Below are 12988 nucleotides of genomic sequence, written 5' to 3'. Positions count from 1 at the left end.
GATAAATGGTTTGACTATTACATATGGGGGAATATTGTTGCTAACGCGTTTAATGTGGTCACATCATAGCAACAACGTGAGACTTTGTTACAGTGCAACTCGGGATGCTCTGACGCTGTTGTGCTGGGATCACCTCATGTGGAAAGCCCGGTAGACTACCAATGTGAGCTATGATGGTGAACGACTGGTTCAGGGGTGATCAGGGTTATCCTTTCATTTAGAGGATCGGCGGTTCGATCCCTGGTTCCACTAGTCCATGTCAATGTGTCCTTGGGTAAGACACTTGATCCCAAATGTCTCCTTTAGCTGTTCTACGGTGTGTGAATGTTAGTTAGTCCTGATGGACAGGTGGAACCTTAGCTCCTCCCATCAGTGTGTGAATGTTAGTTACTGCTGATGGACAGGTGGAACCTTAGCTCCTCCCATCAGTGTGTGAATGTTAGTTACTGCTGATGGACAGGTGGAACTTTAGCTCCTCCCATCAGTGTGTGAATGTTAGTTACTGCTGATGGACAGGTGGAACCTTAGCTCCTCCCATTAGTGTGTGAATGTTAGTTAGTGCTGATGGACAGGTGGAACCGTAGCTCCTCCCATCAGTGTGTGAATGTTAGTTACTGCTGATGGACAGGTGGAACTTTAGCTCCTCCCATCAGTGTGTGAATGTTAGTTACTGCTGATGGACAGGTGGAACCTTAGCTCCTCCCATCAGTGTGTGAATGTTAGTTACTGCTGATGGACAGGTGGAACCTTAGCTCCTCCCATCAGTGTGTGAATGTTAGTTACTGCTGATGGACAGGTGGAACTTTAGCTCCTCCCATCAGTGTGTGAATGTTAGTTACTGCTGATGGACAGGTGGAACCTTAGCTCCTCCCATTAGTGTGTGAATGTTAGTTAGTGCTGATGGACAGGTGGAACCGTAGCTCCTCCCATCAGTGTGTGAATGTTAGTTACTGCTGATGGACAGGTGGAACTTTAGCTCCTCCCATCAGTGTGTGAATGTTAGTTAGTCCTGATGGACAGGTGGAACCTTAGCTCCTCCCATCAGTGTGTGAATGTTAGTTAGTCCTGATGGACAGGTGGAACCTTAGCTCCTCCCATCAGTGTGTGAATGTTAGTTACTCCTGATGGACAGGTGGAACCTTAGCTCCTCCCATCAGTGTGTGAACGGGAGAATGATGTCATGTCGTGTTAAAGAGCTTTGAGTGGTCAGAAGACTACAAAAGAGATCTACAAGTACAGTCCATTTACCATTTTAAGAATGTCAGTGTATGTCACAAGTATTCCCTGAACTATCTGAATGTTCCCACTTTTCCTGGTCATGTGAAGGCACCTTTAATGCTGCTTCACTAAGGTGGATATGTACGGTAGGAGCACTGAGGTGGTTTCCTGTAAAATGTGTGTTGGCAGAATGTCAAATGTCAGATGCCAAAGGAACACAAGTAATGACATGCCCTGTATCAACGGATCCTTTAACGTTATAGAGAAGGCCTCAACTGAAACGTGGTCACATTCTGTGACCGGATTGAACCGCCAACCCCTGATTGAAAGACGGACATGCTAACCACTGACCCACAGTCGCCCCAACCGGAAATCCACCGGAAATATACATTTCTCTGCATGGCCTTTAAAACATTTTTTCTCACACAAGGTGTTTTGAAAGAGCTCTCTGACAACAAGGTGAAGAGGTGAACATATTCTTAATTTAGCATACACTAAACTGATATAGAGTTGTTCAGGTGTCTAACATACATCTATAGCAGAACAGTGCTTTGTTCCTGCTCTGCTACTCCTGTCTGTATGTCAGTATAACTCTCAAGTAGAATGATTTAGCAGATTAATCAATAATTAAATAGATTCGATCAGAATCAAAGTAGTGGACTCACCTGCATCTCACTTCCTGGAGCCACACTGCTTGCATGGCTAGAAATGAGGAGAGGACAAACGGTGATTCTGAATGTTTTAGTTCAGTGAGCGATGCTGCTCCCGACTCCTGCTCCAGCCTGTAACGGCTACTTGAGAGCCTTTTGATGGACACACACATTAGCCAAATGCATTATCTGTCTTCCTGCCACCTCCTTCATTTATTCTTTATTTCCTCACTTTTGTTCTTCATCTCAAGCTCATTTTGTGACTTTGTCCATCAGTATTCACCAGTGATGAGCTGTGTTTTTTCCTTATCTTGTATGCTTTCCACTTCATGTTTACAAGACCATCCTCCTCTGTGTTTTGGTAATTACTGTTCCATCTGTATGTGCTTTCTTGCTTCTCTCCACCAGCGCCTCAGCCTCTTATCTTAGAGAAGATGAGCTTTTCGTTTATTATTGTGAAATGTGTGTGTGTGTGTGGGGGGGGGGGGGGGGGGGTTTGTCAGCTGCAGCTCAGAATTGTCAGTCAGGGAATTAATTAGTTTGTGGATGACTTTTTCAAATTGTAGTAACGGTGCATGAACCAGGCCTTTGTGTGACAGTTATATAAGACAAGCATTTAATTTCTCCAGTGCTTTTTAGTATAAGTGATCATATTGTTGTCTGAGTATTGTTTAGAAAATGATAATATCAGTTTGCTTATTAAATGAATACTGATACCAAAAGAGTGCATCATTCGATCCCCATCATGTGAATGGAACAACGAATTTAAATTTTTCCAGTGTAATATATCAGGGTTAGGGTTAATATCAGTGTAATATACCAGGTTTAGGGTTAATACCAGTATAATATACCAGGGTTATGGTTAATACCAGTGTGATATACCAGGGTTAGGGTTAATACCAGTGTAATATACCAGGGTTAGGGTTAATACCAGTGTGATATACCAGGGTTAGGGTTAATACCAGTATATTATGTTAGAGTTAATACCAGTGTAATATACCAGGGTTAGGGTTAATACCAGTATATTATGTTAGGGCTAATACCAGTATATTATGTTAGGGTTAATACCAGTGTAATATACCAGGGTTAGGGTTAATACCAGTATATTATGTTAGGGCTAATACCAGTATATTATGTTAGGGTTAATACCAGTGTAATATACCAGGGTTAGGGTTAATACCAGTGTACTATACCAGGGTTAGGGTTAATACCAGTATATTATGTTAGGGCTAATACCAGTATAATATACCAGGGTTAGGGTTAATACCAGTGTACTATACCAGGGTTAGGGTTAATACCAGTGTAATATACCAGGGTTAGGGTTAATACCAGTGTGATATACCAGGGTTAGGGTTAATACCAGTATAATATACCAGGGTTAGCGTTAATACCAGTGTAATATACCAGGGTTAGGGTTAATACCAGTGTGATATACCAGGGTTAGGGCTAATACCAGTATAATATACCAGGGTTAGGGTTAATACCAGTGTACTATACCAGGGTTAGGGTTAATACCAGTATATTATGTTAGGGCTAATACCAGTATAATATACCAGGGTTAGGGTTAATACCAGTGTACTATACCAGGGTTAGGGTTAATACCAGTGTAATATACCAGGGTTAGGTTTAATACCAGTATAATATACCAGGGTTAGGGTTAATACCAGTGTGATATACCAGGGTTAGCGTTAATACCAGTGTAATATACCAGGGTTAGGGTTAATACCAGTGTAATATAACAGGGTTAGGGTTAATACCAGTGTGATATACCAGGGTTAGGGTTAATACCAGTATAATATACCAGGGTTAGGGTTAATACCAGTGTAATATACCAGGGTTAGGGTTCATACCAGTGTAATATACCAGGGTTAGGGTTAATACCAGTATATTATGTTAGGGCTAATACCAGTATAATATACCAGGGTTAGGGTTAATACCAGTGTAATATACCAGGGTTAGGGTTAATACCAGTATATTATGTTAGGGCTAATACCAGTATAATATACCAGGGTTAGGGTTAATATCAGTGTAATATACCAGGGTTAGCATTAATACCAGTGTGATATACCAGGGTTAGGGTTAATACCAGTGTAATATACCAGGGTTAGGGTTAATACCAGTATAATATACCAGGGTTAGGGTTAATACCAGTGTGATATACCAGGGTTAGTGTTAATACCAGTGTGATATACAAGGTTTAGGGTTAATACCAGTGTAATATACCAGGGTTAGGGTTAATACCAGTGTGATATACCAGGGTTAGGGTTAATACCAGTATAATATACCAGGGATAGGGTTAATACCAGTGTGATATACCAGGGTTAGGGCTAATACCAGTGTAATATACCAGGGTTAGGGTTAATACCAGTGTGATATACCAGGGTTAGGGTTAATACCAGTGTAATATACCAGGGTTAGGGTTAATACCAGTGTAATATACCAGGGTTAGGGTTAATACCAGTATAATATACCAGGGTTAGGGTTAATATCAGTGTGATATACCAGGTTTAGGGTTAATACGAGTGTAATATACCAGGTGTAGGGTTAATACCAGTGTAATATACCAGGTGTAGGGTTAATACCAGTGTAATATACCAGGGTTAGGGTTAATACCAGTGTGATATACCAGGGTTAGGGTTAATACCAGTGTGATATACCAGGGTTAGGGTTAATACCAGTGTGATATACCAGGGTTAGGGTTAATACTAGTGTGTTATACCAGGGTTAGGGTTAATACCAGTATAATATACCAGGGTTAGGGTTAATATCAGTGTGATATACCAGGTTTAGGGTTAATACGAGTGTAATATACCAGGTGTAGGGTTAATACCAGTGTAATATACCAGGGTTAGGGTTAATACCAGTGTAATATACCAGGGTTAGGGTTAATACCAGTGTGATATACCAGGGTTAGGGTTAATACTAGTGTGTTATACCAGGGTTAGGGTTAATACCAGTGTGATATACCAGGTTTAGGGTTAATACCAGGATAATATGTTAGGGTTAATACCAGTGTAATATACCAGGGTTAGGGTTAATACCAGTATAATATACCAGGGTTAGGGTTAATACCAGTATAATATGTTAGGGTTAATACCAGTGTAATATACCAGGGTTAGGGTTAATACCAGTATAATATGTTAGGGTTAATACCAGTGTAATATACCAGGGTTAGGGTTAATACCAGTATAATATACCAGGTTTAGGGTTAATACCAGTATAATATGTTAGGGTTAATACCAGTATAATATACCAGGGTTAGGGTTAATACCAGTGTAATATACCAGGGTTAGGGTTAATACCAGTGTAATATACCAGGGTTAGCGTTAATACCAGTGTGATATACCAGGGTTAGGGTTAATACCAGTGTAATATACCAGGTTTAGGGTTAATACCAGTGTGATATACCAGGGTTAGGGCTAATACCAGTATAATATACCAGGGTTAGCGTTAATACCAGTGTGATATACCAGGGTTAGGGTTAATGCCAGTATAATATACCAGGGTTAGGGTTAATACCAGTGTGATATACCAGGTTTAGGGTTAATGCCAGTATAATATACCAGGGTTAGGGTTAATACCAGTGTGATATACCAGGGTTAGGGTTAATACCAGTGTGATATACCAGGGTTAGGGTTAATACCAGTGTGATATACCAGGGTTAGGGTTAATACCAGTGTGATATACCAGGTTTAGGGTTAATACCAGTGTGATATACCAGGGTTAGGGTTAATACCAGTGTGATATACCAGGTTTAGGGTTAATACCAGTATAATATACCAGGGTTAGGGTTAATACCAGTGTGATATACCAGGTTTAGGGTTAATACCAGTGTGATATACCAGGGTTAGGGTTAATACCAGTGTGATATACCAGGTTTAGGGTTAATACCAGTGTGATATACCAGGGTTAGGGTTAATACCAGTGTGATATACCAGGGTTAGGGTTAATACCAGTGTGATATACCAGGTTTAGGGTTAATACCAGTATAATATACCAGGGTTAGGGTTAATACCAGTGTGATATACCAGGTTTAGGGTTAATACCAGTGTGATATACCAGGTTTAGGGTTAATACCAGTGTGATATACCAGGGTTAGGGTTAATACCAGTATAATATACCAGGGTTAGGGTTAATACCAGTGTAATAATAAAGGTGTGCCAGACTCTCCAAAGTGTGTCTCCAATGTCAACTCCACACTGGACATCCCCACATGACAGACTAGGGCTGCTCGATTATGGCCAAATTCATAATCACAATTATTTTTTATCAATATTGAGATTGCGATTATTTATCACGATTATTCATTAATTTTAGGAACAACATCTTTTCATTGCGCTTTAACGTTTAAATGAACAAGAACACTGCTTCCACCTCCATTGTTGTGTTACATTCTGGCTAATATACAAATGTACACGTCTTTACACCAAAATATGAATAAAATGTTTACCCAAAATGCACGACATGTACGGCTCCATTGTTCTGCTTGACCAAAGGTCAGTTGTAGTTGCACAATACTCGACACCTTTGTAGTTCACACAGTGCAGGTGACGCCTGTTTGGAGAAGTAGTGGAGCGAGGGGGTCACGTATCTCTTGTCGAGTGTCTTGAACATTTTTCTGAAGCTTCATTGCTCACAGTATTCATTGCTCACAGCCTTCATTGCTCAGTATTCATTGCTCACAGTATTCATTGCTCACAGTATTCATTGCTCACAGCCTTCATTGCTCACAGTATTCATTGCTCACAGCCTTCATTGCTCAGTATTCATTGCTCACAGTATTCATTGCTCACAGTATTCATTGCTCACAGTATTCATTGCTCACAGCCTTCATTGCTCACAGCCTTCATTGCTCAGTATTCATTGCTCACAGTATTCATTGCTCACAGTATTCATTGCTCACAGCCTTCATTGCTCACAGTATTCATTGCTCACAGCCTTCATTGCTCAGTATTCATTACTCACAGTATTCATTGCTCACAGCCTTCATTGCTCAGTATTCATTGCTCACAGTATTCATTGCTCACAGTATTCATTGCTCACAGCCTTCATTGCTCAGTAGTCATTGCTCACAGCCTTCATTGCGCACAGTATTCATTGCTCACAGCCTTCATTGCTCAGTATTCATTGCTCACAGCCTTCATTGCTCAGTATTCATTGCTCACAGTATTCATTGCTCACAGTATTCATTGCTCACAGCCTTCATTGCTCAGTATTCATTGCTCACAGCCTTCATTGCTCACAGTATTCATTGCTCACAGTATTCATTGCTCACAGTATTCATTGCTCACAGCCTTCATTGCTCAGTATTCATTGCTCACAGCCTTCATTGCTCACAGTATTCATTGCTCACAGCCTTCATTGCTCAGTATTCATTGCTCACAGCCTTCATTGCTCACAGCCTTCATTGCTCAGTATTCATTGCTCACAGCCTTCATTGCTCAGTATTCATTGCTCACAGTATTCATTGCTCACAGCCTTCATTGCTCAGTATTCATTGCTCACAGTATTCATTGCTCACAGCCTTAATTGCTCAGTATTCATTGCTCACAGTATTCATTGCTCACAGCCTTCATTGCTCAGTATTCATTGCTCACAGCCTTCATTGCTCAGTATTCATTGCTCACAGTATTCATTGCTCATAGCCTTCATTGCTCACAGTATTCATTGCTCACAGCCTTCATTGCTCAGTATTCATTGCTCACAGCCTTCATTGCTCACAGTATTCATTGCTCACAGCCTTCATTGCTCACAGTATTCATTGCTCACAGCCTTCATTTCTCACAGTATTCATTGCTCACAGCCTTCATTGCTCACAGTATTCATTGCTCACAGCCTTCATTTCTCACAGTATTCATTGCTCACAGCCTTCATTTCTCACAGTATTCATTGCTCACAGCCTTCATTGCTCACAGTATTCATTGCTCACAGCCTTCATTGCTCACAGCCTTCATTGCTCACAGCCTTCATTTCTCACAGCCTTCATTGCTCACAGCCTTCATTGCTCACAGTATTCATTGCTCACAGCCTTCATTTCTCACAGCCTTCATTGCTCACAGCCTTCATTGCTCACAGCCTTCATTGCTCACAGCCTTCATTGCTCACAGTATTCATTGCTCACAGCCTTCATTTCTCACAGCCTTCATTGCTCACAGCCTTCATTGCTCACAGTATTCATTGCTCACAGCCTTCATTGCTCACAGCCTTCATTGCTCACAGCCTTCATTTCTCACAGTATTCATTGCTCACGTGTCTTTGGCCAAATGAAATGTGACCAGCTGTTATTTCAGTGTCTTTGGGAGGTGGATGATACAATGTGGCACTATGCAGGGTCGCGTTATGCTTTTCTGGGTTGACGACGTTGCACATGGACGGAGAGTCAGTGCGCTAGCTTTAGCTTTAGCTTTAACACGTTCGTCATACTGTGGTTTGTGGTGATTTTTTTAGGTGGTTAAACAAGTTCAACAAACTTTTTTCTTTTTTTGAGGCTGCGCTGTAGGGTGACACCCCCCATCTCGTTCTCGCCCTTGTGGTTGGCTGACTGTTGAGGAAGCGCTTGATTTGATGTGTGGCAGAGCAGCATTTTAAACGCCAATATCGCTGACGGATCATGCAGCCAAAATCGTGATCGCGATTAAAATTCGATTAATTGCGCAGCCCTATGACAGACTGTGGGTTCTTCATTCTGTTATCAGATTACTGCACTACATCCTCACAGAACAAACATGTTCTTGCTGCTATACTAATATATATACTAATGCTCTGAACATGCCATTGAACGACAACGTCATGCAAGTCCATTGTTTCATTCTACTTTAAATAAGTAATCAGTAAAACTAATGTCATGGTGAAACGCTCTGTGTGTTTCCAGATGTGTCAGGGGAGAGCAGTCAGAGTGGAGCCCAGTTCCAGGGTCGTCCCAGTGAGGTCTGGTCCCAGTGGCAGAACCAGCATCACTCCCAGCAGGCCGGGGAACAGCACACACACCCCAACTCCAGCCAGACAGAAGTCTTCCAGGTAACACCCACTTCCAGCTGCTGGCTGCTGACCACTGTACACAGATATGTGATATGTCTGTCTCCCCTCCCTGTGTCTCTGCAGGACATGTTGCCCATGGCCGGAGATCCAACCCAGGGAACAGCCAACTACAACATAGAGGACTTTGCTGACCTCGGCATGTTCCCTCCCTTCTCTGAGTAATAGCCCCCCCCCCCCCCCCTTTCTTCTCCTCTCTGCCTCTCAGAATTGGACTGAAGTTTGTGTTCATCTGTCATGTTGTCTCATTTTTCTATATTGCTGGATCACTAACACGCAGCTGATGTGCAGCACGGTGAATGTCTGGGTGCACACATACAAACACACAGTTCACTAATGTTTGGGCTCCATGGCCTGCAATATGTATTGGTGAACATACACATACCTCATCTGTGCCAAAAGGAGCCGTGCTGACAGATGGAGGTGCCATCAGTCAACCGGTCTCAGCTCTCTGTCTGTGGACACCATCTCCATCTCTTAGAGCGAGTGGTGCCGTCCCTTCAGTCAAAGGACCAAAGAGACCATCACTGATCATCCCAGATGTTACTCTTCCTGTCTGTCACATTTAACTCAAGTCATTTGTGTCTGCCAGCATCATTGTGCTCTCAAAGGGATACGACTCCTCATCTGCTGCAGGCATCAACACAGTTAGTGCCTTCCACGTCACTTGTAGAAATAAACCCTCAACAGGGTTGACACAAAGCACCGTCTCAAGGTTCCAGATTGTATTATTTTCAGTTTTCTTTTGATATGATCATTGATATGATAACATTTGACCTAAATATTAATTTATTGAATTGGCAAGAAAGACTGTGTCCGATAATTTAACATTTTGGGCCTAGCAATGGTGTTGATGTAGAGCTGACAGTGTCTTCATATTTCCAAAGACCAAGTAACAACTGTGTGTGCTGTGGAAGAAATGACTGCAAACCATTGTCTCACTACGGGAGCCCAGGAGACATGCTGGTGGTCCGTGTTCTGAGGGATCTAAATGTCTCTCCTGTGTTCGACAGGTGAATCCAGTTCAAGACGTCCATCACAAATACAGAAATGAGTGGTAGCTCCCGTCATTTCCAAACGTATGAATCTCAAATACTAAAATGAGAGGGGCGATATCTCAAATGTAACTCAATAGCACATCTTACTACTGGTAGTGTTGGCGTATTTACTGTATATTGCAACATCTTACGGCAGTAGCAGCCACACTGTCAACATTTGTGTTGTAGTTTGAGTTTTAATTTTCCCAAGCACCATAAGTTATGTAAACAAAAACATGTATGTTGTTAGTCCCATTTAGAGCATGATGTAGTGGTGCACAACAACAAACGCTAATCCTGCCTTTTCTTTTCACTTGATCCTAAGTGATAAACACGAGAGAGAATATTATTCAGATCAAACAAGGAAATGGATCACCACAATAGGTTTTCTCCCTTCCCTCTCAGGCCTCCGTAACTTACTCTGTGCACGTTGAATATTGCATTTACAAAAGAAGACGTAGAGACTGTACGTCATCATGTTCTGCACCATGCCCGCAGAGCTAAGAGTGAGTGTGAGCAGCACATCATCCCATACAGCAGCACTTAATGTAAATGTGTGCATTACAAGCCCCTTTCCTTCCAAGCATGATTATATTGTAGTGTGAGCACACAGGATAATATACCCTTACCCAGTTCATATAACCCTTAACAATAAGTCATACTAGTCTGTAGGCCACCGCAGATCACATGTATCCTAATGTGACAGAGGCTGCTGCTGATTGGTGCCAAACTAAGGACGGAGCAAGTCTGGTTCATGTTCAGCCAAAGTACATCACTACAGTGACGTTGACATCATCCATGAATAACTGTATCGGCATGCTTTATGCGTGAGCATATGCACATAATATCACAATAGGATCAGTAAAGCAGCAGTTGACCGCCTCCTCTGGTGATTCCTGCAGCGGCTGTCAAGAGCAGAAGTGGATACTGATGTACATGCCGGCCCCCACAGCCCACACACACACACACACACACACACACACACACACAGTAAGGTTTCTGAGTTGAAGATGTACCTCCATCATGTCACAGCACACACACACACACACACACACAGTAAGGTTTCTGAGTTGAAGATGTACCTCCATCATGTCACAGCACACACACACACACACACCTCCATCATGTCTGGTGCAGGCCTTTGCACACCATTGCTGCAGGAGAGCAGAAGCTGCTTCTATCCTCACGCTCTCATCACCCTTATTGTGTCAACTGTATGTAGTGATGTCCAGAACCTGATGCGAGTCTTGAAGGATTCTATGTATATATAATAAATAAAAAAACACTTCATTGCAGACAGTTGCTAAGCTAAGGCTTAAAGTGCACTTCATAAAGCTAACTGCTAATCTCACCAGCCTGCTTTAAAAGGGAAAAACCGCCATACCGTCCAAGCAAAGCGCAGTATTTAGTGTATTTGGTGTTCTTCAGCTCTGGCTACTTGACTTTATTACTTTATAATCTTTTCAACTATTAAGAGACTGAATAATACTTTCTAGCGGGGAGCTTTTACATGATAGATTGTATAATGTCTCTGACAGACGGATGGGAGAACCTCGAACAGACATCAGTCCTTTTGCTAAAGATCTCAAATCAACGTTTTTTGTAAATAATGCGATTTCTATGTTGACTCGTGTTACTTTCACACAGTACATGTTTTTTGTGTAGGTTTTAATGATATTGTGTGCAATGTGAGTACATATTTAACTATTGGTATTTAGTTAGTCTGTTAACTGTACATTGAGTTCTAGACCTGCATAAATTGTGTAAATGTGACCCATTATTTTTGTGTAACAAATTGTGCTTGTGACAATAAATTCTTATTGGTTACGTGGCTTCCATTCAAAGTTTTAGTGCTCCATTATTCAGGAATGCTTTGCCTTCAGATCTGGGTTTAATTTTCAACTTTGCGTTAAAACTGTAACTACATAAAGTAGTAGTTAGTTTTCCAATATATCCCATATTTTAATGTGTAGTAACACAAAATACTGGTTATATTATTTGTCAAATACTATATATACTCCCTTTATTGCTTTTTCTGCAATTCAGGAAGTAATGGTTTTGACATTTCCGTACAGCTGCGGCAGCAGATTCCAGACCAGAGGAGCCAGGACATTGGACGGGCTTATTGCCGTCCTGCAACAGCCACAGATAACAGACTATTTAATTCATGGATTTGCTGTGTCAACAAAAAAATATATATATTATTTAATTATTTATAAAAAGGAGGGTCCAACATAGCCAGTAAGAGATCTTTGATAATGTGCAAGATGTTGAACCCAATGCTTTAAAAAGTACAATCTGCGCTCTGCTTCCCTTCTAATGGAGAGTGTGAATCCATTTAGCCAAGGGTCTACCTTAGTCTTCCTAGCTCTAATTTAAGGTGTAATGGAGTCTAGAAAAGACAGAAGAGGTATATTCACAGTGCAACAACAACTGGAATCTGCACAGCCGGCATTAGAAGATAGTCTGGCTGTAGGAGAGTGGGCTGGAACAGGCTCAAAGGTCAAATAGCCTCAGTGTATCAAAGAGATAAGAACGGATGTCTCGTAGAACATGATCGCTAAGTGAGAGGCCAAAGACAGGAGAAGCTCCAGAGTTTGATTTTTTATTTTTATTTTTTACATGCGTTGGGCAGAAGTTAAAAGTTAATAAGATGCAAATGTATCCAATGTATTTGTCAGACAGATATGAATATTACATTTGACTAAAATCAGATAGGCGCTCAGAAGATTCACTAAGAAAGGCTTGTTCTGATTTAGTGGTCTATAGACTGCAACACACAATACAGGCAGTTTACCATTTAGCACAAAGTCTACTAATTCAAAAGTAGAGCCAAAGGACCACCGTGACTGATGGAGATATGCATTTCTGGAGGTGTGGCTTCTACTAGTGGAATAATGTGTGTTTAGCCAAGTGTCTGTGACAAAAAACATTAGATAAGGGCCTCACTTTCAGTAACCTGGTGTAATGTTTATCAGATTATCAGAAATGACACCTCTGCATTGTGGTGTATTCTCAGCTGCCTTAGGAGCTCGCTTCCAAGATACC

General features: G+C 41.5%; 1 protein-coding gene across 2 annotated transcripts in view; it reads left to right on the top strand.

Moving 5' to 3' along the window:
* The window catches only part of arnt2 (aryl-hydrocarbon receptor nuclear translocator 2), a 55746-nt gene extending 43968 nt beyond the window's left edge, over nucleotides 1-11778 (top strand). Inside the window, exons 18-20 of one of the 2 annotated variants that reach the window (XR_004611704.1) lie at nucleotides 8740-8885; nucleotides 8970-10930; nucleotides 10973-11778. Coding sequence is in view for 1 of the 2 variants with exons in the window: in XM_034559815.1 (XP_034415706.1) it covers nucleotides 8740-8885; nucleotides 8970-9068 (245 nt within the window). In the remaining variant the exon portion in view is untranslated. Of the gene's footprint in view, nucleotides 1-8739; nucleotides 8886-8969 lie in introns of both variants that reach the window. The other variant, XM_034559815.1, reaches the window with a different exon arrangement.
* Nucleotides 11779-12988: the final 1210 nt, after the last annotated feature.

This window comes from Cyclopterus lumpus, chromosome 3, assembly GCF_009769545.1.
Source record: "Cyclopterus lumpus isolate fCycLum1 chromosome 3, fCycLum1.pri, whole genome shotgun sequence".
NCBI lineage: Eukaryota > Metazoa > Chordata > Actinopteri > Perciformes > Cyclopteridae > Cyclopterus > Cyclopterus lumpus.
This window is presented reverse-complemented; position numbering and strand designations above follow the sequence as displayed.